The sequence below is a fragment of the Trichoderma citrinoviride genome (assembly GCF_003025115.1).
Source record: "Trichoderma citrinoviride strain TUCIM 6016 unplaced genomic scaffold BBK36scaffold_1, whole genome shotgun sequence".
Lineage (NCBI taxonomy): Eukaryota > Fungi > Ascomycota > Sordariomycetes > Hypocreales > Hypocreaceae > Trichoderma > Trichoderma citrinoviride.
Genome location: NW_020194709.1, coordinates 2,281,850 through 2,305,514, shown reverse-complemented (window position 1 = coordinate 2,305,514; position 23,665 = coordinate 2,281,850). Strand labels below are relative to the sequence as shown.

Here is a 23,665-nt window from a genome sequence, read left to right as displayed (position 1 = left end):
CTCAAGAGAAAGCAGAAAAAGAATGGAGTATCGGACACAAATCTTAGATTTGCGTTGCTGTGACTCCTCGAACTTCTTTCGTCTTGAATAGCCGCCTGCTCCCAGAAGACCAGGCCTGAATCATACAGTCAGGCCTGTCTGTCTCACAGGAGATGCCGACAGACAAACAATACAAGACTCGGGATCCGGCAGCATCTCCATAGATTATGATGTATGAACAAACGTCTGCAGAGATTGTAAACTGCCTGCGGCGTAATAATTCATCACCGGATTCCCATGGTAGTTCAACCAGCCTCTCAATCATCGAGATGAAGCATAGAAGACGCCAGTGACCGGAACCAATGTTGACATGACGCTTTGAACATCTTCGAACTCCCACTTGGTCGACCTCCTCTCTGCAACCTCCTACCTTTCCTTACGCCATTCCCTCCTCCTGTCTGTGACACAAGGCTCAAGTTTGCTCAACACATATCTCGGCAGTTGTCTGAAACAAAGCCCATCCAGAGCGCAAGCTCCCACCGGGCGGTTCCTCCTGAATGCACACAATCGCCCGCGCCAGAAACCCTTGTAGCCCATCACCACGTTTGCTTAAAGCAGCTGTCAACGGTGCAATCATTCACTGTCCGCGGAAGCATCTGCTTTTCCCCCGGTCTCCGTCGCTCTGTCAAAGAATGCCACTGTTCTCGCCTTTCGCGTTAGAAAAAGGGTCCGCCATCAGCCCGGCCATCTGCTTCCGCGGTCTTCCTCAACAGTGGCGGTGCCATGAAGGGAACAAGCGGTTCCTCCAGAGACGGAGCCCTTTCATCCGTGTTCCCCATAGCGCGCACCGAGTGAATGGAATCATGTTGAATCGCTGTACGTTGAATCTGGCCTGATGCTATGCTTTGGTGGGATTCTTGTTTGCAGTAGGCCCTTCCCGTGCGGTATACGGAGTGTCCGCCGGCAAACGAAGCATGGCACTGGGAAATCTGAGCCATCGAGCGCTTCATTGCAGGTGGTTTGAGTTTGAGGCCTTGACAGTTTTCAAGTCAAGTTACTTGCATCAATTCAAGCCACGTAGCAGAGACGTCGAGGTATTAGTACAGCCTCCTTCCCGGCATATCGAGCTGAGGGGACACCATTCCTTTACCGAATATTTCATAGCCATACGGTACCTTGTGCTCGGTTGAGAAACGGCCGCCCTTCTCCTTTCTTTTTCAACAGAGCCTTAGCTGTGGCCCGAAATCGCCCTTTGTTCGATTGTCAAAAGCCCGGACCCCTCAGTGTTGCACGATACACTTTGCGTCTATTCCTTCCAGGGCAAGATGATGATCCGAATGAGTCGCAAACAGCGGCTTATCGCGACTATAGCCATTTCCTTCGTGTTCTTCGTGGCCGAGCTCTTTGGTACGTTGCTCGCGATGGCCCCAGCGTCTCAGCCGTTCTAACGTGTATGCAAAGCCGGACTCATCACTCACTCTCTCGTTCTGGTTGCCGATGCGTTCCACTATGTATGACAAGACCCAATGGCTGGTCGAGAGAGTCGCTAACCCATTGCAGTTGAACGACTTGATTGGATTTGTGGTGGCCTTGGAGGCTGTCGTGGTCCGTTTCCCTCTCCTTGACTCGAGAAAGCCCAGCATGATCTAATGCCTCCCCTCCAGCTATCCGAAAGTTCGAGGACGCCGCCAAAAGCCTTCACCTTTGGATGGGCCCGGGCGCCCATCTTGGGCTCGTTCTTCAATGGCGTCTTCCTTTTGGCTCTCAGTGTCAGCATCTCTATCCAAGCCATCGAACGGTTCGTTAACATGACCGGTGAGTTTTCAGAACCCACTCTGTAAAACGACCAAGGGGAGCTGACAACGGGCCTCACCGAAAGCCGTCGAACATCCCATGATCGTGATGATTGTGGGATGCGCTGGCTTAGGATTAAACCTAGTGACCATCATGATCGTCCATGGTAAGCTTGCTGTCGAGCGAATCTCCTGCAACCTCTCCTATATATGGCTAACATATCATCGTTCAGAGGCCAGAGAGGATCATGTAACCCTTGATGAGATGGAGGCTGCCACAGGAACAAGGGATGGGACAACGCGATCTGGGTCCACGTCGGTAAGTAGAGTCCTCGAATTCGGCCCTAGACACGATGAGCATGCCGGTCTAACAAGCGACCATCAAAGGCTCTCAACGACCACCGCGAGCACAGGCACCTCTCCTTCGACCGACCTCTTCCACATAGGAACCATGGAGCCTTTGCGGTCCTCCTCCATCTGATTGGAGATGCGATCAGTAATATTGGCGTCATAGCATCGGCCCTCATCATCTGGCAATGCCACGGAGAAAGGAGATATTATGCAGACTCTGCTGTTAGCTTGTTCATCTCAATGATCATCTTTTATACCGGCATGAAAGCTTCATGGAAGAGCGGTCTTATCCTGCTCCAGACTGCCCCCAAGACGGTAGACCCAGAAGACGTAAAGCATGATATACAGATGGTGAGCCAGTGTTTTCTTCTCCAGACTGCTGGTGATAGTAAGAAGAAGATGAAGGCTAACGTTGATTGTTCTGCAGACCACTGGGCCGGAATCTGTGCACGAGCTTCACATCTGGCAGCTCGATGAGCACAGAACCATCGCGTCTGCCCATGTCATTGTCGACGATATCAGCAGATTCACTGAGAAGGCCAGGACCATCAGGCAATGTCTACACGCGTACGGCATCCACTCGGTGACACTGCAGCCCGAAGTACGCCCTCAGCGCGCCTCCAACCAGCCTCAGCTTCTGAGCACATCGGTTTCTCGGGGCTCAGATGACGGAGCCACTGCGGGGAGCGTCGGGATGCCGACGGACGACACCAAGGCGCTGACAGAAGGCGTCGTAGCGCCCATTGCAGACAGCGGCTCGTCCATATACACACCAAATGGCAGCTCGGACTGCCATATGCCGTGCGGAACTCGCTGTGCGGGAATGAGGTGCTGCACGCAGGCAGACGTCTAGGCTGGCAGCACTCCCAGCTTCCGACAAGGGGGCTCGTTCGTAGCGAGGTCAGGAGTGTCGTCTTCATTCCAAGGTGGCAAGTTGATGGTCATTAATTGGGTCTAATAGGTTGTTCAATCTGGGGATTTGGCTCGATGGGAGTTTGTCTTTGGGAATCAGGTACGACTCGCGGCGTGCGAGCAGACGTTGCGCGTAAAACATAGATTGTTCTGAAAGTATTCGAGCTTTTCTTCTCGATTTAATGAATAATTTCGACACGCACTTCTTTTGCAGGACAGCATGTGCTTTCGCATTTTGTCATAAGACCATGGAGGAGTGAGGTTGTAAAGAGTTGAAGTCACGTTTGGTGCAGCTCTGCCTTAGTAAATGAGGGTGGCCATCAAGGTTCTCGCGTCACCTGCCCCCTTTGAGGCTGCCTTGATGTATGAAGCTCATATCTAAAACTGAACTGCATCTCGGTTTCGATCCGATCCGAGTCGACCATTCGTTCGACATGAAACCTTCAACTGCTACCACAAGTAAGTTGCTGTAAACTGGCAAGACTGGATGCATCGTGATCGACACACCGCAACCAGCCATTACTTACATACTCTCCGGAGACACTGCGGAGTACGGAGTATCTAGATGGACACGTTTCCCCAAACTCTTCGCCTAAACGCTCCAGGCAGAAAGCTATGTAATTCATAGAGCTTTTGGACTCGTATGTACGGAGTATTAGCATGTAACATTGCCATGTCGATGCGCTCCACGGCATGTGCTTAAGCACTGCACGACTCGCGGTGAGCGGCCAGCGGCAAATGTAAAACATGAATCGCAGCACCGTCTAACTGCCGGGCTGATCTCGGCAGCTCTAGTATGTACTCGTATGTAATACTAGGAGTCTAGCACAGTGGCGGAGGCGGACTCTTCGGACATTTAGCCCTTCTCGAATTGAGTCTCGACAATGGCTGCTTGGAGGTTTGTCCGATATTACGTAGTCGGTGCCTTGTGGCCATTTCAACGGACCCCTTGCTTTCACCATTATGCCGAGGCTCTAAATGTTGACTTTGGGTAAGAGACCCCTGAACGGAAGCTTTTTTGGCCGGTGTAAGCGAGCCAGGCACATGCTTGCAGATGCCTTCTGAACAGACATCATCAAGACAACGCATCTTGATAACAGTTGTCTATCAACAAGTCATTCCGGCTAAAATGACCTCCTGCAAGCCGGCCGTTGTCATGTAGGTCTTGGGCGGATGCATACATGTAGTTACATGTAGCCTCTGCATTCCTTGGAATCATCACATGCGCATGTTGCATGCAGTGGTAGTAGAGGGAGCGCGCAGACAGCGGCCGCCCATTGTATGTACAAAGAGATGTGACGCACAACTACATCATCCTACATGAAGCGAACCATTTGGCCAAGCAGCCTGTGCCGCAACACCGCTGACAGGCGCTTCGAAATTTTCTTTGAGAGGCCTCATCTTATACCGGAGCTGCCTCGTTCGGCACACCGGCGAACCGACGAACCGTTCTAGAAGAATACCTTATTAGCAAATGGCAACAAACTTTGCGCTTCTCATTGGAGGAGGCCAACGGCAATGAGTCGCGGCGTTGGACGGTTGGTGGGACCCGGCTCATCGTAGTGGCCATTTTCTGCCTTCTCTAGCTCCTCGTTGAGAAAAGGAGCACAAGAGCCAACGACGTGTGCTTTGGCAGCTCGACGACCTGTCCGGAAGGCTCCGGAGATGATAGATTTGGACATTGGTGATCCCAGCTTGGAACGCTATTGTCGTTTGATCTCTGTCAGGCGTTAGCCTCATTCCAATCTGTAAATTCTAGAAGCCAGGCTAACAACCGACGGCTTGTGGACGCGAGTCGATGACAATCATTAATGCTCGCTCTTCAAATCCGATTGCAGGATAAAGCCCGGGCAGCTCTGAACTGGACTGTAAGACGGGACATCGTAACTCGGAGACACGAATACGGCGTCAGTCTCGATTACAGAAAACTCATGTAGCGGCGAACCCTGCTCTGGCACTTCCAACGAACCCCCCTTGCTTCACCTCTTGGCAGCATGAGAAATACCTAAGACGGGGGCTTGGCGGCGCTCGTCACCAGCTGGAAGCAAGGACGGGAATCCAACGCGGGCCCTAACCACGTAGAGCACGCGGTTCCTCTGGAATCTCACAATGATATCGCCTTGGGTGTGATTGAAACCTCGTCGGCGCGTCTCTGATGGGTAGAATTGCTAGGAGCAATAGTACTAATTAGCAATTGGTGATGATCTAGCAGTGCTAGTTTTGGTCGTTAATACGGAGGACTTCTCCGAGGTTCACAACGGCTCCGCTCGAACTCAACACGTCGTCTCACACAGCCCTCAACGAAACCCACATAGCTGCCCGCGAGAACGCTTGGGATAATAGAAGATCCCTGCTTGGACTGCCGAGCATTGCAAAACCCGCGTTATGCATACTACTACTACGAGTATAGAGACTTGCTTCCATGCTGCAACGAGAGTGTCGTCGCTTCCACAAGGACAAAGGACTCACATTGTTGGTGGTGTGTAAACTGCATGGTGTTCTCCATGCACGAACCATGCCATCTCGCGCCCCGTTTTGATGTCACGAATTACTTCGTGAGAAGCTATTATTGGGCGCGTACCTAGGCAATGAGCCAAGTTAGCGCTCGATGTCTGAAATGTCGAAGATGGGGCTTGCTTCTCGCTAAAGCAGGCGACAGTCAGACTTTTACATACATACCGAACTAGTGATTAATACCCGCAGCATGCTGTGCGACATGCCCGTCTGCAATGTCATGCCGGGCCGGTACAGAGGAAAGCTGCTGTTCCAGGCATGACCTCGGACCGCAGCAAATGAGCTTCCAGATGGCTCTAGGCCAAGGACCGCGCCCAGATGATCTTCAGTACCGGCTGGAGGATCGTCCAAGTGATACCAGCACTAGTGATTCGCATGAAGCGTGCGTCTGGGTAATTGGATGTGAAAGCGAAGGACAAAAAGACGGTCTGTTACTCGGCACTTCCGAAACTTGGCTCGTACGGCGGATGAGGCGCGTGCAAAGATATTTCGTGAGCCCTCATTGTTGAGGGAAAGGCGCCCGCCAGCTCATTGGGCATCGCGAGGCGTTTGGCCCCGTTGCTGCCCGGCTCGTCTGATTCGTCCGCTGTACATGCAAGTACATACGGAATTCCTACTTCGTACATACATGCGGTTGTCCAGGTGGATGTGTGGTGTTTTGCTGCCTGGCCCCTGTCCCGTTGGTCTAGACTGACGTGTTGTGTGGTGCAGAGATTGGAGGACGAGACAATGATGTCAAGGCCAAGGCGATCTTGCAGAGCTGCATCAATCAGTGAAGGTTACCCAATCATTATCTCCCAGCGATGTTCTGCACATCTGTTGGTGATGATGCGGCGGATCGCCATACTTTGGCACGCAATAGGTTGCCGTGCAAAAACTGACAAAGCAAAGAGCACACAAGCAAGCTCAAAGGGTTCCGAGGATTCAGTGGTAAGTCAGCTTTTGGTTCCCGCAAAGTATAGATTTGCTTCTTATACAGTACGGGACCCATCGGGGACCCTGGATTTCCATCATCAAGAAGCTCTGGCCCCCTCGCAAGATCAGCGTTGCTGTGGACATGGCCCGAACAAGACCGATGCGCCGTCCCTGGGCCTGGTCACCCAAACAGCGGGCTGGCCTGGCAAGCTGGTCATTCGGTCCTTGTAAAGACAAAACGGCAAGTTAGCGCGCATCAAGCCAGGCGGGGGTGGAAGGGCAAAAAGCAACAATGGAAGGGAGAAGAAAGGCGCCGCTGATTTCAGCAACAGGCATGTACTATGGAGAGCATTACGGAGAGAGTCCTTGGACATGCTGAGAACGTCCACGTCTGCCGCTTGTGTGAAATTCATTCACCGCATTTTCGGAGATGTGTTTCAGAGAGCAAGGCCCTTCCCTGCTACATGTGCGTGTATGTGGCATGTGAGCATCCCATCCCTCGCGCTGACGCTACCATGGTGACTCGACTGCCCGAACAGTGTGGGTGGGCTGGGGAATGATGGGCTGAGACGGAGCTCTGCCGCAGCTGGAGCATCTGGCTTGTTGGAGCAAAAAAAAGAAGAAAGGTCGATCGCATCATTGGGTGGCAGATGCGCAGATTGTCAGATGTGATGATGGCCTTGATAGGGCAGAATAGCCTGTATCTGCGGTGGCATCTGTTGATCGATTGGAGGTGCGCCTTGCGATGAACAGTCGAGTGACGTTTATGCCTTCGGGGCTGTTTGGTTGAGTGGCCGATGAGGATCGAGCTCGAGACCGAACGGCTCCGAGGGTTTGCGTCAACTGCGACGACGTGAAGAAGTTGCCATCACTGGACAGCAAAGGACGGCAAAGCAAGGGGAGGAACAAGCAATTTCGGGCTGATAGTACTGTACCTGACGGGCTGGGCTGAAGGTCGAGTCAAAAGTCCCGAACTAGCATATGAGCACAAACCTCGTTCCTATACTAATATCAGAGTCAGAAGTATAGTATCTGATAAGATATTTGGAGTCTTTCGTGTCTCGGGATTTGGAGCAAGACAATAGAAACATGGTGTTGTTTTCCTCCTGTAAAAGCGGCAGTGGTTCGTCTGTCAAGATCGTCTCAGTGCGCCGTCATACGTGCAGCAAAACGGCAACTGGAGCTGTTCGCTCCTACCCGCTCGAGATCTGGGCTGCGCAGCCAATCAGCGGCGGCGCTTTAATAACGCAGACAGGAGCGATCCATTGCGAATGACAGGACGCTGGCCGGTTCTTCTTGGCAAGTTGGTCACCAGCATTGATTGAGCAGGAGGAACCCACCAGCTTCAGTTGTCTGGAGAATCGAGTTGATTTGATTGAAAATGCAAACTGATCGAGAACTCGAGGTTGACCTGATCATGACAAGTAGCGACGACTTCATGCACCCATACAGATCCCATACGCTCCTCACGTCGCCTCTACTTGCTTAACTCCCCCGAATCCACTGCGCACACGCCGCCCCGCGCTCTCCGCCGCGGCTACTGCGCTGTGGCTCTAGCGCTGTGCTCGCGCCACCACCTGAACAGGCAAGAAGCCCCCCAGTGGCTCCAGCGTGCTGGGGCGCCCGAGAGCCCTAGAGCGGCCCCCTCCTGCAGCTACAGGGCACTACAGCGCAGCGAGCCCACTGGCCAGCCCACTGCCAGCCCGCCACTGGGCCGCTGGCTGCTGAGAGCTAGCGGGAGTTGGCCGTGCTGTGGGCTGCTGTGGACTCGGCGCTGTGGGCTGCTGCTGGTCGCCCTTCAGTGGCTCCCCCCACCGCCCTAGAGCACCAAGGCGCTCCTCTGCTGGTCCCGGCCTCTTGGGTTCCAACCTCTCCCTCACCATTCGCCCGTCACGAACAAAAGGCTCGAGCTGCCTCGCGAATAGGCCTCAGTCCCGACGCACAACCTGCCTCTGGAGGGGCCAGTTCCTGTTGCTTCTCCCTCGCAGCCAATCCGTTGCCCAAACCGCCGTCCGGCACATATACGAACCGTCGCATCGCAGCGCTGCCGTCGCCCCTGCGTCCCCAGCATCTCCCTTTACGCACGTGCCTTGCATCCGGAGGCACGTCTGGAGGCAAATACAATACATACAACTACAACCTCCGGGACGGCTGTCCATCACCGGCGCGCGCTGCGTGTCTCGTCTTGCTTCGACGGGCGAACCACCTCCCGCTGCCTTCCTTGAACCTCCTGTCTCGCCCAGGCTAATCTCTCCCTGGCATCCGGACCGCCTCCGTGGCTGTGTGCAGCTGAGCGCTCCAGCTGTATCTTGGAAATAAGCGAAATCCAGACGGCGACCATCTCGGCTTGGTGACACGGCTTGCGACTCACACATCCATTTTCCAGAGGCTAGAACGCACCGGCACCTCACGAGACTTGGAAGGACTAGAAACAAAGAAAAAAAAGGAAAAGCAAGCAAAGCAGGAAGACGAACAATCATGTCCATGTGCCGCCATGTCCCGACTTTATTACTGGTGATGGCGCACCGCTTGGTTTAACTTTCACCGAAGCTGATATCCCGCATCTTCCGCGCCCTCGTTAGCTGCGCACTTCGTCATCCAGATATCCCGCCTCTTTTCCTTGACGCCTCTCCGGTTCTTCCTCTCACTTGCCGCTGCTACACGATATGCTAGGACGGCTTCTGCATCTTGGCTCCGGCGGCCAGTCTACGGGTGGTCCTATTCAGTCCAACAACGGCTCCCGGCCCATCCTCTCACTGGAATCCGTCCAAGAAGACTCGCACACCCGCAACCTGCTGTTTCCCGACGCCCAGGATCTCTACCAACATCGCAATGACCAAGTCTTTCCCTTCTTCACTGCTCCGGCGGCTTCTTCCGCCTCTCCGGCCAACGCCTTCGATTACAACGATGATATCGAGCTCGATGTCAAGGACGTCCGCGTCATCATCATGCAAGATGCGCTAGGCCCTACCAATGCATCTCTCCTCTTTGATAGCCACCCCCTTCCCGAGTCTGCGGCCGCCTCTGAGAGGCATTCCACTGCTGCCCCGGATGCGAAGAGGACAGCCGCCTTCTCGCCTCGCAAGGGGAGCCAGAGCCAGGCCCCTCGGCCAACCGTCACTCATACCGAGAGCTCTCAGTTTCGACAGGGTGCTTTTGACCGCCGGGCTTCAGTGCACAGCCGTAGCCACAGCTTTGGAGAGACGGATGGGCAGAGGGCTGCGCGTGAGTACCGAGAGGAGCTGGCCACCTTTTCCAGCTGCATCTTTGGTAACTCGGAGCTCATGGCTTACAAGGGCACCTCTACAAAGGTCCACGTTGTGCCTGCCGAGCCTCGCGCCCCAGATCACGCGAGCTCCGTGTTTGGAGACGGCCGCAGCTCCATTGGGCGTGCCGCTGGCCGCTCAAGCAAGCTGTCTCAGTCTTACTCGTCCCAGACCGTGTCTCCAACGAATCCGCCGCTGCCCACTGGCGCTTCTACTCCGCGTCAGAGTGACCGTAAAAAGGTCCTCATCACTCGACTGTTCCCGGTGACCCTGGCTGCCGACGACTTGGATAGTTCCGTCACACCCCCTAGCCGATACTCGGATGACAATGGCGGCGGCTTTCCCTTCCCGCCCACCGGTGACGAGGCCACGCTGAAGAAGAAGAAGCTGCAGCCCAAGCAGCGGCGCACGCCGATGTACGCCGTCGTGCTTGTGGTACAGCTTCCACCGTCACCGTCACGCATCTCTTCGGCCGTACCCCCCAAGCCTGCCTTTCGCGAGTCAGGATCGTACAATGACCAAGAGCTGTTCTCTTCGTCCTACAGCTCGACTCGTATGTCTGGCTGGAACATGTCCGGCTCGGGCCTTTACGGTGAAAATACCGACTCGTCCTTTTCCATTGACGTCGAGGATCGCATCGACTCGCTTACGAAGCACTGGGACATCATCATGCGCACCCTGACTCATCTCCAGTCCGTCGTCGCTTTCAGGTTGCACACCATGCTCAAGCAAACAGACATGGCCTCCCCGGGGCCTTATTCGGCTTCTTGGGCAACCGCGGGCTCCAGAAGGCCGTCTCTTACCACTGACAGGCGTTCTGACGAGCCCCGAGCCAAGCCGCCCAAGGGCACCACCAAGCTCGTCTCTCTCCTGCCCAACTGTCTCTCCGATGACGTGCATATTGCATCCGAGGTTGGCCTTGCCAGGTCACGGATCGTCATGGGCTTGAGCGCCTCCCGAGTCGTCACTGGACAAGGGCGTTGGGGAATATGGCGCGATGAGGCCATCTGGACCTGCAAGTGGGCGGCCGGACTGAGCCAAGGCTTCTTCCTGCACACCCTTCTCACCGGGTTCCTGGCCACCCACATCGACTGGCTTCAGGCACTCAGCTCCCCCACATACAGGAGGCGAGCACAACTTCGAAGACAGAATCAGAATGAAGATGACCTGTCGCTGCCGGCGCGGACCATTATCGTGGCGGACGACAAGATGGCCGCACGACGCATCATATTTCTGCTCTCTGCGTTTCTGCCGGCGAACCAGCACGCCCACGGTCCCCGAGTGCACCGGCCCAGCACGTCGGCTTCGGTTGGCGCTTTCTCCAATTCGCCTCCCTCCTATGTGGTTCCCGTTGTCCGTGAAGAGTCCCTTCGCCGCAAGATTAACCGTCGCACCGGCTTTGGGCGGGCTTCGCACTCGAGGACAGCCAGCCAAAGCACCAGGGGCGGCGCGGTCGCGTCCCAGACGGGCCATCTGAATGCGGCGGACCAATCCAGCCATCACAGGCGCGCTTCCGACGCTGCCTCAATCCGCACCACCGGACTCCCTATTCCGGGCCACGACTTGATGAGCCGCAAAAGCAGCGTTGCGACTTCTACCATCGTGCAGGACTCGACGACTCCGCACTTCTCGACTATTCAACGGGCCGACAGTCTTAGGTGGCGACGGCCCGGAAGCAGCGGCAGTGCGGCGGCGGATGACCTGAAGCGGTCCCTGAAAAGGGGGGAAAGCGGCGGAGGTGTCAATGCCCGGCCACCAAGCCAGGGGCTGCGATGGGGCAACATCATGAGCGGGCTGTGGAGCGCACGTCGTCGCGAGTCGATGGACAGCGGCAGCACGTATAGCCAAGCCAGTGATCTCCGGTCTCCGATTAAGACGGGCTTCTCTCAGTCCAGCAAGCTGACTGACATGGTTCGGGAGCTCAGCCTCAACGAGGAAGGGCCTGAGGGACCTGAAAGACGGACCGGAAACTTGCGCCGCTCAAGCAATGCTAGGGATCTCGACGTCATGCGGGAGCCCGCCGATCGCGGCCGAAAGTCGTTCACTCAACTCGACAGGACGCCTGATCCCACCGGTGCCTTTGAATCTCCCGTCAAGACGTCCATCAACGCAGATGATGGTGTCATTGATGTCGATGTTCCCTTTCCCGATTACATTGCCTCGTTCGAGTCTGCCATCAGCTCGCCCTCCAGCAGCGGATATCTTTCGACACCAGGCCTGCCCGGCCTTGATTCCTTTGAGCAGACTGGACGCATCGCGATCGATGGTGATCTGCCCCTTAATGCGGCCGGCTGGTTGAATCGATTCCATCGCGACTTCATCTTGCAGGGGCTTTCTCCTCAGGAAGGCCTCATCGACGAGGTCAAGGCGGCGCTCAAGGCTGAGCCGATACCGGTAGTCGCGCAATCCGGCCCCAACGACGTTGCCGAGCGCTGGGTTGATGTCAGCTCTGCTCTCATCGCCGACACCACCACGGACTCGATTGTCCGCATCACTTACCGCCGACTTGTCAAGCCAAAGCCGGAGGCGGAAAAGCCCGTGATTGGGGGGTCTGTCACCACTCCCTCCTTTCTGGCCCATGAGACCATGTTGGGCGAAGAGTGGATTGAGGAAACCGTGTCTGTGCCTGATGACAATTTGGCAGAAGCTTTGGAGAAGGTCATTCACCTCATCCCAGACTCTAGTAAGGAGCATTCTTCCGCCTCTTCGCAGGTCCACGTCGAGGTACTGGACCCTCTTGAGCGCACCGGTAGCACCATGCCGGATACGCTCTCTGAGGTGACGCAGATGCCCGAGCCTCCTGTCCAGATACCGCGGATCAAGTGCAAGACGGTGGTTCTGTCAGCCCTAGAGGACACCATCCGAGAGGTGATTGACCATGACGATGGCAACACCTTTGGGCGCAAGCAACAGAGCCCAGCTAATGAGAGCCTGCTGCGCAAAGCGGTCAGGCAGTGGGCAAGCCGTCTTGACTCTGGCGAATGAGCCACGACAATTTCTTGTATCATCATCCCCCTTTTTCTTGCTATTCTTTCCAGTAGTAACATGCTCTGGCGTTCCCATTTACGACGATATTTATGGACCTTGCTTTCTACGATGGAAACGAACGACCATACGAAGCTGTACCACCATCACACTAATTGCCTGGTTCTTACAAACACCACATATGATACCCCACTGGCGCTGAGATTGTGCGCCTCACTCTTTGCTTTTAAACACCAGTACACCTTTGCTCGAATTCGGGCGATCTACACGGCTATGGTTCGTCTCGTTGCTACACCTGCCTTTGGCCTAGTGTTTTTTGATTTTGCTTTTTTGCGTTTGCTTTTGGACGAGCGAGGCGTTGGATGGAATTGGACAGACAGATCAGACGGGCTATGACGCTACGTTGAACTTGACCACACGAGAGCTCTCCCATGGCGGAGAACAAGAACATTGATAGATATGCTTTTAATGTTGAAGACGCACATGTGTTTCCGTTCTAAGTTTTTTATAATCTTCATATGCGTGAATGCTGTACAGGTACGGTGACTGAACAATGTGAAGCCCCTTTCTTCAGACGACCACGCCAGGAGATTAACAACCAAAATCATTACGTCTCCCATCAGCCCCCCGTCAACACGCTCACCTCCTCTTGTCATGTCCCTTCGCATGCCGCCCCGTCTTGGCCCTCTTCCTCTCCTTCTCCTCCCTAGCCTTGCGAATGTCCGTAACGCCCTTGACCTCCTTCTTGCTGCCCATGCCGTCCTTGAACCTGCCGATCCTCTTCTCGCGCGCCTCATTGACCCTCTTCTTGCGCTGGAGGAAGTCGTCCCTGTACTTGTCCGCCTCCTTGGGCGCGAGCTCCTTCTTGTGCTTGTAGCGCACGCCCGAGGGCAGCTGGCCCACGCCGTTCCCGCTGCCGGGCTTGACCAGCTCGCCCACCTGCGGCAGCTTGTGCACGCGATTGGCCTTCTTCCACTTGTCGAAGCGGCCGCTGCTGAAGCTGGCGGCGATCTTGACGCCGCTCTCGCCGACAATCATCTTTGCGCCGCGGGAGCCGTCCTCGTCGTTTGCGCTGTTGACGTACTTCTTGGCCTTTGCGTCCCAGCGCATGCGCGGGCGGGTCGGCGCGCCGAAGGCCTTGGCCGTGTCGTCGTTGGTCAGGTCCATGGTGGCGTCGCGGGCGAGCTCCACGAAGCTGGAGCCCTGGCCGCCCGAGTGCACGCCGTAGCCGCGCTCCTCGGCGGCGTTGACGGTGCGCGGCGTGTAGGACATGAAGACGTCGTTGTCGCGCCAGTCGGTGCGGCCTTTTTCCTTCTTGGACTTGGAGTTGTTGTTGCCCGTGTTGGTGATTGTTACCTCGAGCTCGTCATCGTCGTCGTCGTCCATGTTCGCATCCTCGTCGTCGTCGTCGTCGTCGTTGTCGCTGTCTGGGGCCTGAGGAGCACGGCCATAGTCGTCGTCTGAATAGGCCATTTCCTCGTCGTGGCCGGCTTCTTGCTGGTTGCGCGGCTTGACTCTCTTGCGGAGCTGCTTCATGACTTCCGCCGCCGCGCTCGTCGCCTTGTCGCCCTGTCCGACCTCGAAGATGGTCTCCTGGGGCTTGAAGTTGCTGATCCGGGCCAGCATGGCGGCACGCGCCTCTTCGATGCCGTCGACGTCCTTGCCAAAGAGCGGATGCAGCTGCGACCAGCCCTTGGACGCCACCTCCTCTCTTGCGCGCTTTGCGCTCTGGCTCGAGGCCGAATTTCGCGTCTTCATGTAGAGCTTCTCTGCCTTGGTGGCAACCACTCGCAAGGCGTCGATGTCTTCGTTCTCGGCCAGGAATTTGTTCATCCATTCGACATGGGTTCCGACAGCATCTCGCCGCAGAGATCCGACGACGACGTCGTCTCTGTAGGATGGCTCCTTTTCTGCCTGGCCGACAACCAGCTTCTTGCCTAGGAAGAGCTGCAGGTCGAGCAGATACGGAGCATCCACGTCTCGGACCAGACTGTAGGCCCAACCCCTCTGGCCCGCACGAGCCGTACGACCAACTCGGTGGATGAACACCTTTGGCTGGGGAGGAAAGTCGTAGTTGATGACGTTGGCCAGCACGGGGATATCGATACCTCTGGCGGCGACGTCGGTGACGACGAGCAGGTTCGTCTTGCCCATCCGGAAGTCCTCGACTTGTATCCGTCGAGCGGTCTGATCGAGGGAACCGTAGACGTGGGATGTAGCGAATCCGGCCTGTTTCAACAAGTTGTACAGGTACTCGACGTGATGCTTTGTAGCGGCAAAGATGATTGTCGAGTGCTCTGTGGGTTTTCCGGCGCCGTTTTCCGGCTGGCGCTTCCGCTTCTTGGAGTTCTTCTCTGTCTCCTCGTTTGCGCCTGCGGGTGGGCCCAGAGGGACCTTGATGACATCGTGGAGGATGTGGAGCAGGGATCCCTCTTTCTCGGCTCCCTTGATGGAGAAGAAGGCAGTCTCGAGGTCGGGAGAGACCTTGGTATCTGCGTCGAGTCGCACAAGACTAGGATCCTGCAGACCGGCGCGAGCAAACTCGACCAATGAGGCGGGCAGCGTCGCGGAGAAGAGAAGCGTCTGTCTTGAAGGAGGGAGTGCATGTAGAATCTCGGTCAACTGGGTAGCGAAACCCATTTCGAAGAGCCGATCGGCCTCGTCAAAGACGACGTATTTGATCGACGACAGGTCAAGGCCCATTTCGACCTTGAGATGCAGGAATCGACCGGGCGTGGCAATCACGATGTCGGGGTTCGCCGACATGAAGCCGAACTGCTCCTCCAAGCTGTCACCACCAACCAGAAGCACCGACTTGAGATCCGTTCCTCGGCCGAGCTCCTTGACGACCTTGAGCGTCTGGATGGCCAGCTCGCGCGAGGGCGAGAGGATCAGCGCCCTCGCGCCAAACTTGGAGCTGTGGGCGCGCAGCCGCTCAATCATGGGGATGACAAAGGCCGCCGTCTTTCCGGAACCCGTTCGCGCCATGCCGACGACGTCTTTCCGCTCGAGGACCAGGGGGATCGTCTTTCGCTGGATCGGCGTCGGGACTGAGAATCCCTTTCGGGCAATGGCCTTGAGGAGGTTTGCATTGAGGCCTTTGCAGAAGTTGTTAGCATCATATGACTCCCTTGTATGGACACCAATGAGGGCATCGCGCAGCTCAGCTGTGTGTAACTCACCCATTGCCTGGAAGCCACCGCCCTTCTTGACTGTCCTGCCCTTCAAGTTTGAAGCCTTTCGGTATGAAGCCGCCTGCTGCAGCGCAATGTACGCCTCGTCGTCGTCCTCGCCGCCTCCAGCCGCGCCGGCATTGAAAAGGCCGTCAAAGTCGAGGCCGTCCTGGCCGTCCTTGCCCAGGCCCTGCTCGCCATTGTCGTCGTCGCCGGGATACAGCGAGTCGAGGATATCCAGCTCCGGCTCGGAGGGCGTAGGCGAGGCTGCACGGCGACCGGGCATGATGATGGTTCTGTAAGTGCGCCGTGTTCTATCGTTGAACAATCTGCTGATTCTCCTGTACAATCGCGGGCCTCAGCATGTCTCTCTCTCAAACTTGTCAAACCTCCAAGCCCAACTTTTTTCCTTGCTCCATCTAAAAGTTCAAGCTTATCTTATCGCCCCAAATGGGGACAGGTAGACTAGCCGCACTAGTCCCGAAGTAGCCAGAATTATGGCTCCCCGGACTCGATTATTGCGGCATCGAATCCACTTTCGTCTTCACCTGCTTGACACTGTCGGGCCTTTGCGCATCTCCAATTGACGAAGAAAAAGGCATTGACGCGAGAAGCTGCTTCACCACCTCTTGCCCCGCGCTCGTTTCTTCTCTTTCTTTTCTTTCCTCTTCTTCCGCCTCAGCTCTGCAGGAGACTCCTTTTGTTCCAGTCGAGGCATTTCACAAGACACAGCAGTTCACCATGGCCGAAGCGACTTCCAAGGAGGATAAAGATGCCCTCGATACCCTCGAGCTCGAGGCCAAGGAGTTTGACAAGGTCCGCTGCAGCTACCCTCTGCCCTCCCCCTTCTCCTCCCCGTCGCGCTCAATCAGAGACAGACCAGCAAGCTAACACTCCCATCTCGCAATCCAGGACGCCGAAATCGATCGCATCCTCAACGCATTCCGCCTCGATGCGTAAGCTCCCCCCTCCCCCCAATCCCCCAACGCCCACATATCAACCTTCTAACAAAAAAACCAACCTCACACAGCTATGCCGTCCTCGACCTCCAGCCCGGCGTCCCCGAGTCCGACATCAAAATGACGTACCGCAAAAAGTCCCTCCTGATCCACCCGGACAAGACCAAGAACCCGCGCGCCCCCGACGCCTTTGACCGGCTGAAGAAGGCCCAGACGGAGCTCATGGACGAGAAGCACCGCGAGCGCCTCGACGAGGCCATCGCCGACGCGCGCATGCTGCTCATCCGCGAGAACAAGTGGACCGTCGACAGCCCCGAGCTCAAGACGGAGGACTTCGCCAAGAAGTGGCGCGCCAAGACGAGGGAGGTGCTCATCGACAACGAGCACCGCCGGCGGCGCCAGATGAAGGCCCAGCTGCAGGAGGAGGGCCGCGAGCAGCGCAGGCAGGACGAGGAGCTGGAGGAGCGCAAGCGCAAGAGGCAGCACGAGCAGGATTGGGAGGCGACGCGGGATGTGCGCATCAACAGCTGGCGGCAGTTTCAGAAGGGCAAGTCCGGCGGCGGGGATCCGGAGAAGAGGAAGAAGAAGAAGCTTAAGCCTATCGGTTGAGAGAGAGAGAGAGAGAGAGGCCTGTTTGGCCGAGAGGAGAGAAGAGAGACGGGGGAAAGGGGAGCAAAAGAGCCCTTCTTCTTGGAGAAGTTGAGCTCCCTTCCCTGTCTCTTCCTCCCGATCGAGTTTTCTCTATGAGGGAGGAATAATGGATGATGGGGATATGGGAAGGTTCTCAGTTTGGGAGGCTTTTTTTGATCTTGTGAGTTGCTTGAGTTTGATGCATCGTTTGGGTCTGACATAGCCAAGGATACCTCGTCGGCACACACACAGACCCCATCAGGCTGTCGCTGCCATCGACGATGATAAGGGGGTCATCATGCTGAGCCTATTCACGGCAAATACACGAAGAATGAATGAATATACCACAAAACGTGCAGTTTTCGTAAAGAGGTTGATTGATCTAAAGTGGTGTCATCGTCCATCACATTCTATGATATAGGTCAACATACCTCCTGATAGCTTAGCACATGAACATGGAATGAAACAGACAGCCGGCAAGAACGCCATATTATATCAAAAAGTGAGGAGATTGAGATTTGGCCTCCGCGAAACAAGTCGTCTCATCGTCCCTTTTCTCCCTCCCCCCTTTCCCCCTTTTTTTCCCAATCCAAAAGCTATGTAATGTACACGAATTGCGCAAAATGCATCTACCTCCGTAACCCAATCTTAGTAAAACGCCGCCATCAGTAATATACATGAGGTTTTTATGTGTTTCCCGTCTTTTTGTCACACTTTTTCGCCTTTGGTGATATGTGTTCCAGTCCCCGCTCTATGCAAAATTCCCTTCCTTCCTGTCGAGATCAAGCATGGTCGCGTTAGGGTTTTCTCAATTTCAGATCGATGATCTGTAGCAGTCGAATATCGTCGCAAAGGTATGAGTGAGATAAGATGGATTATACATCGTCACCGTTCCGCATAGCGGCTCGTTCAGACACAGTTCTAGTTCTCCTTCTTCCCCTTGTCGTCATTCGTAGACTCGCCAGTCGATCCAGAACCAGAAGCCCCGGAGGCGTCCTTTTCGTGGGCGGGATGGTGAGTCAGGGTATGCCACATGGACTTGAGGAAGCCCTCGTCCTTGTGCGTGTTGGGGTCATTGGGATCGGAGCTGCACGTCGTCAAAAAGAAGCTAGGGGTTAGCAACGTCCACCATCGCCAGCAGCTCACGGTTTGGAATCTCCCTCTGACCTTTTCACGTTCATGACGCGGCGAGCCGTCTTGTCGTCCATCTCGTCGGCGAGCATCTCGAGGATGGTGCGCTGGCTGGCGCTCAGCGACTTGGGCATCTTGACGCGGAACTCGACCTTGAGGTCGCCGGTGCCCGGTCTCCGCGAGTTGATCCGTCGCATGCCCATGCCGGGCAGAGTCACCTTGTCGCCGGTGTTGGTGCCCGTGGGCACCTTGAGGTTGACCGTCCCGTCCAGCGTCGGGATCGTGACCTGGCCGCCGAGGATGGCCGTGGTCAGGGGGATGTTGGCCGTGTAGAGAATGTTGGAGCCCTCGCGGCTGAACTTGGGATCCGACGCCACCCGCACAAAGACGTAGAGGTCGCCGCGCTGGGCCCGCGCATTGGGGCTCGACGACCGTCCGGTGATGGGAGCGTCGCCGGCGCCGTCTATCCGGAGTCGCATGCCGTCCTCGATGCCCGCCGGAATGTCAACAGTAATCGTCTTCTTGTTGCGCACGACACCCTGTCCAGAGCACGTCCGGCACTCGGAGCTCTTCGGGATTGTCGAACCTGTTCCTCCGCAAGTGCCGCACGTCGACGCCATCTGGAAGCCGCCCTGCGCATAATGCACCCTCGTACCCGTTCCGTCACAGGACGAGCACGGCGACCTCTGCGCGCCAGGCTTCAAGCCGCTGCCAGTGCATGTGCTGCAAGTCTCCACGGGCGTGATGGTGATGGTCTGGCTCGTGCCCTTGGCCGCCTCCATGAAGCTGATGCTGACATGGGCCTCGATGTTGTCGCCCACCAGGATCTCCTGCTGGAAAGGATGCGATCGACGACCCCCGCCAAACGCCGAGAACAGGTCCTCAAAGTTGAAGCCTCCACCGAATCCGCCTCCAAAGCCGCCCTGCGCACCGAATCCCGCGAAAGGATTGCCGCCGGCCGCGCCAGCAAAGGGATTGCCTCCGTCGGCGTTGGGGTCGAAGCTCGCGTCGCCGAACTGGTCGTACTGCTCCCTCTTCTTGGGGTCGGAGAGGATCTCGTAGGCGCTCTGGATCTCGCCGAACTTGTCCTTGGCCGTCGGGTCCTTGTTGGTGTCCGGGTGGAACTTCTTCGCCAGGCCGTAGTATGCCTTTTTGATCTCGGCGGCCGTCGCCGTCTTGTTCACGCCGAGGGTCTTGTACGGGTCTTTTTGCGCCAGAGGATTCGTCGCATGGAAAGACTGTCATGGTAAAGCTGTCAGCATTCTTCAGGGCCATTCACCCAGTCATTGATCCGCCTGTGATAAAACCTACCCGCTGAGATATCCGAGGGCTGTGCTCTTTCCGGGCATTGGGCCGCTCAGCCCGCGCTCCAAAGGAAGCCGTGTGAAGCCGAGCGCCTTTCCGCAGGCACTGCTGGATCTTTGGCGATCCCGAGAGGTGTTGGCTCTTTGCAAGAGCGCGCGCCGGCGCCGCGGCCTTGAAGAGGAGGTTGGACATGTTGTGATATCCCGGGTCGTATTCGCTGCCTCGTCCTTGCCTTGCGTATGATTCTTTCTTCCCCTCCCAAACGTTCGTCTTATCGCCAATGCTTCACGTGAAAATAGCCGCAGGAAAACGTAAAAGAGGGTAACACCGAGAACGGAGATCAGTCAAACAATCAGTCAATACTGTACAGAGTAAAGAGAAAAGCTAGGTAGGTAAGGAAACTGAGTAGTAGTATCGAATCGCCTCGAAAGGTTGTCCCCTCTAGTGTAGTTCGTCTTGAAAAAAGTTATTAAGCAAGGCTACTAAACAGAAGCTCTCTCTCCACCAAAAAAAGCTTCCACGGGCGTCGATGTTTGCGACGAATGAAGGCCGTAGAATTTAGACGAACTTACGCCGAAGCGATGAATTGGGTGGGTGTGATTGGACAGGGGAGGAAGACGCCGCGTTTTTGCCGATCTTGAGCCGAGTTCGCTCGGATGCCTTTTTTGAGATCTGGACAAGCGCCTTGGTTATGCCGTCATAACCCGGCCGATCCCGCTCGGTCTGCCGTTTTCTGAAGTGAGGCTGTCGGCTCTAGTATGTATGAAGCTTTGGCAGTTCAATTGATGGTCGTGTCACTTGAAGGAAAATATACTGCAGAGGATTACCTTTAATTCATAGTATCTCGAAATTCCTGCTTGGACGGAGTAACAAGATCTCTTCTGTCATTCTTGTCGCACCGAGAATTGGTAAGCTAGGCAGTCAATCGGACCCACAAGCAGCAACAGGGCCCAGATGACATTACCGAGAAGCTCACGAGTGGCCCCTCGGAGTTGACAGAGCATCCAATGCATCCATCATTCTGTATCATACATACATCACATACAGTGTATGCATCGGTACCTGACCATATCTGTAGGCGCTATGCTGCCTCAATGTAAGGCACTCTGTACACGAGGGACATGTCCGAGCTCAGCTCATGTCGGGTCGACCTGCAGCAACTCCAAACGCGCATGTACCCAGTACGCAATCTTCTGATAGACTCGAGGTAGAAAGAAAATGGCCTGTCAGACAACCTCATGCATCCCAAACCAGGACTGATTACATGCAGCTGTGTATCCGAAGCATGTAGCTATCGAATACATACATAGTACTTTGAAGTTCAGTTGCTGCTTTACAGGGCGCTTCAACTGTGTGCCCAATGCGGTGACACAACATGGAGCGTCAAAGCTAAGCCCGTGCCCTGGAGGATCCGAAAAGTCCTCCAGCTACATGCATGTTTCGCGTCCTCTGTCTTGCATGAAATGTTTCACCAGCTATCTTACGCATCCCACAACGGTAAAAGAGAGATAGAATACGTATAAAGAATCAAGCAGCCTGATTGAGCATTATGCTGGTACTCTCGAATCCTTGCAAAGGAACTCTGAAAAGAAATAAAAGAACTCTAATTCGTCCTGTTCTACCTATATGAGCGGCGCTTTGAATTCAAGACCCGTACCTGTTTGATATACTGCGTTGAAAAGGAAGAGACAGACCCAAGGCCGACCGGGTTATTCGCCGTGAGGCCGTTGTAACAAGCGGCGCGACAGACCACACCGCCCTATGCATCGCAGGAAAAGCAGACAGCAGTAGCAAAAGAAAAAAGACAAAGAGATTAGAGTGTCAAACGACTCTCACGGGTATCTACCCAAACGCACACGTCTGGTGCGTCGTGCTCAAGAACCTTGTAACGCCAAAAACACCGATCCATGCCAGCCTAATCATGTAGCCGCTCGCCCAGAGCCGTTCGTGTATCAGTCATCGGTTCAATCGGTTGCCGCGAGGGCTTGTTTCGTCGGCGCTTGCTTCTTCGGACTCTGGTGGTTCCGTACTTTGTAGATGAAGTCGACAATGACGTCGTTCTCCTGGATGCCAAGCCCATTGAAGTGCTTGCGCACCGCCAGGGCGAGCTGGTCTTTGGACTGTCGCTTGATCTGCTGCTTGCGGACCATTGTGGGAGAGTGGAGGCCCAGGCTGCCAGGTCGCGAGAGCACCCAGTTGTGGAAGGAGCTGGAGTAGGAGGCGGGTGTCGTCAGTTCGTGTTCGCGGACGTAGGCGTGGAGCGATCGACGCTCGAAGGAGGACCAGGGAAGCTGTGAGAGAGTCTGTCAGTGACGCTGTTGGAACGTGTTGCGAGAGGCCATTGCCTCATTGTACAGACGATATTGAAGGGAAACAGGAAGAGGAAGATGGGGTGGCCATTTGACGTACGCTTGGGAGCAGAGGCTCGGTCGGCTGGGCGGGCGCAGATGTGGGAGCGGGAGGCAGCTCGCGGCTGGCGGCGTGCTGCTGCTGGCTGGCCCCGCGGCGCATCTTTGCAGAGCCGTGGTTCTTTTCTTTGGCCGGAGCGTCGCCCTTGTGGTCGTCGTGGTCTTTGCGGGAGTTCTTGGTCGGAGCCATGGCAGGCGGGTTGGTGGGTTTGCTGGAGAGGAAGAGACGAGAGGAAGAGAAAGGCGGAGCGAGAATGGGCGAAGCAGGCTGTGGCTTTGCGAAGCTGCGGCGCGCAGGAAGAAGCTGGAGGCGAGAGGACGCCGAGTATGTAATGGAGCTGAAAGAGGAGAAAGACGACAAGTGAGGAGAAGAGTCGATCGTCACATTTCTCGGACAAAACGTGCTTAGCCGGGATGCTTCTGTGTGGGCTGCGAGATTCGGAGGAGAGAAGCGAGGGTCTGGTCTGGTCTGGTCTTGGAGGGAGAGCCAAAGCCAGAGCCAGAGGAGAGGCTTTGCAGCACCTGACTCTGCGCCCGCTGTTCACACTGTGCGGTCCAGCTGCTGCAGTGACCTTCTTTTGTTGCTTCGCAGCGCTCACAGGCACCTGGACAGCCCGGCATTCTTTGCACTGTGGCGGAATGACGCGCTACCGGGCCTTGACAGGACGGACCGGGCAGAGCGCCATGTACCTCCGCCGGCAAACTGCAGTGTGCGAGGTACCTTGCAAAGTGGGGGAGGCAGCTGGTGGGGTCCGGTTAATGCGTCGCGTGCACCGAACTGGCGTAAAGAGGGTGTGAGGTGCCTTTTTTTCTCTTCCTGCCTTTTTCGCAAGCCCAGGGACCAGCCCGTTTAACGGGCCCTGGGACTCTTTCTGATTGGCTCGCTCGAGGACCGGCGCGATGGACGCGGGATCGTTGCTGGGCGGCGGACAGTGAATTAGTATGCGGAGCTACTTGACGGGATCGTATGTACGGCTGCTTTAGACGCTTTTTTGTTTTCTTTTTCGTTTTCTTCTTCTTTTTTTTTTTCCTGCTGTTTACTTTCTTAGCTTCGTGCTAGCAGCTAAGAGTTTTTGCTGAATTTTTTTCTTTCATCCTGTCTCTTGTTCCTGGTGCCAGCGCTAGCCCGTATAAGCGCGGCAGCAAGCTGTGCATCGTCTCACCAGCAGGGGCAAAGGAAAAAAGAAAAAAGAAAAAAAAAGCGCCTGATGCCGGATCAAGGGAGACACGCGCGCAGGGTCAAGGATCTGCCCGCTTAGCTGCCGATAAAATGATAGATGACAAAGGGAGGAAAAAGAAAAAAGATGTTTCGTTTCAAGATGCAAACAAGAGACTTGTTTCATA

At 55.6% G+C, this 23,665-nt stretch overlaps 7 protein-coding genes across 7 annotated transcripts; 3 read left to right on the top strand and 4 right to left on the bottom strand.

Annotated features, from left to right (window-relative positions):
* Nucleotides 1–1,304: 1,304 nt before the first annotated feature.
* On the top strand, nt 1,305–2,976 carry BBK36DRAFT_1175394 (cation efflux protein; the record flags this gene model as incomplete). The annotated part of the gene is made up of 8 exons (XM_024895974.1): nt 1,305–1,386; nt 1,441–1,490; nt 1,540–1,584; nt 1,644–1,794; nt 1,859–1,939; nt 2,006–2,091; nt 2,148–2,474; nt 2,551–2,976. 8 exons carry the CDS (start codon nt 1,305–1,307, stop codon nt 2,974–2,976), a joined length of 1,248 nt encoding a protein of 415 aa, XP_024754074.1.
* Nucleotides 2,977–5,633: 2,657 nt separating this feature from the next.
* BBK36DRAFT_1175390 (hypothetical protein) lies at nt 5,634–6,608 on the bottom strand (the record flags this gene model as incomplete). The annotated part of the gene is made up of 6 exons (XM_024895973.1): nt 5,634–5,678; nt 5,715–5,884; nt 6,001–6,135; nt 6,178–6,309; nt 6,397–6,426; nt 6,527–6,608. 6 exons carry the CDS (start codon nt 6,606–6,608, stop codon nt 5,634–5,636), a joined length of 594 nt encoding a protein of 197 aa, XP_024754073.1.
* A 2,517-nt stretch (nt 6,609–9,125) lies between these two features.
* On the top strand, nt 9,126–12,715 carry BBK36DRAFT_1175385 (hypothetical protein; the record flags this gene model as incomplete). Its single annotated transcript, XM_024895972.1, has 1 exon — nt 9,126–12,715. Exon 1 carries the CDS (start codon nt 9,131–9,133, stop codon nt 12,713–12,715), a length of 3,585 nt encoding a protein of 1,194 aa, XP_024754072.1. The 5' UTR covers nt 9,126–9,130.
* A 639-nt stretch (nt 12,716–13,354) lies between these two features.
* On the bottom strand, nt 13,355–16,174 carry BBK36DRAFT_1165254 (DEAD-domain-containing protein; the record flags this gene model as incomplete). Its single annotated transcript, XM_024894762.1, has 2 exons — nt 13,355–15,813; nt 15,898–16,174. The coding sequence occupies 2 exons, from the start codon at nt 16,172–16,174 to the stop codon at nt 13,355–13,357; spliced, it is 2,736 nt and encodes a 911-aa protein (XP_024754071.1).
* Nucleotides 16,175–16,629: 455 nt separating this feature from the next.
* Nucleotides 16,630–17,456, top strand: BBK36DRAFT_1155537 (hypothetical protein; the record flags this gene model as incomplete). The annotated part of the gene is made up of 3 exons (XM_024893839.1): nt 16,630–16,704; nt 16,801–16,844; nt 16,919–17,456. The coding sequence occupies 3 exons, from the start codon at nt 16,630–16,632 to the stop codon at nt 17,454–17,456; spliced, it is 657 nt and encodes a 218-aa protein (XP_024754070.1).
* Nucleotides 17,457–18,311: 855 nt separating this feature from the next.
* On the bottom strand, nt 18,312–20,344 carry BBK36DRAFT_1134050 (hypothetical protein). Its single transcript, XM_024892181.1, has 5 exons — nt 20,160–20,344; nt 19,920–20,105; nt 18,645–19,846; nt 18,399–18,564; nt 18,312–18,342 (listed from the first exon to the last, which is right to left on the bottom strand). The coding sequence occupies exons 2-4, from the start codon at nt 20,103–20,105 to the stop codon at nt 18,399–18,401; spliced, it is 1,554 nt and encodes a 517-aa protein (XP_024754069.1). The 5' UTR covers nt 20,160–20,344; the 3' UTR covers nt 18,312–18,342.
* A 1,533-nt stretch (nt 20,345–21,877) lies between these two features.
* On the bottom strand, nt 21,878–22,511 carry BBK36DRAFT_1175374 (hypothetical protein; the record flags this gene model as incomplete). The annotated part of the gene is made up of 2 exons (XM_024895971.1): nt 21,878–22,204; nt 22,323–22,511. 2 exons carry the CDS (start codon nt 22,509–22,511, stop codon nt 21,878–21,880), a joined length of 516 nt encoding a protein of 171 aa, XP_024754068.1.
* Nucleotides 22,512–23,665: the final 1,154 nt, after the last annotated feature.

Bases quoted from the DNA above. Each gene is read 5' to 3' on its own strand.
- BBK36DRAFT_1134050 (XM_024892181.1), bottom strand. From the start codon at position 20,105: ATGTCCAACCTCCTCTTCAAGGCCGCGGCGCCGGCGCGCGCTCTTGCA. The intron at 19,847-19,919 runs GTAGGTTTTATC...TTACCATGACAG, and splicing joins GCCCTCGGATATCTCAGCGG to TCTTTCCATGCGACGAATCC. The intron at 18,565-18,644 runs GTCAGAGGGAGA...GACGACGTGCAG, and splicing joins CGCGTCATGAACGTGAAAAG to CTCCGATCCCAATGACCCCA.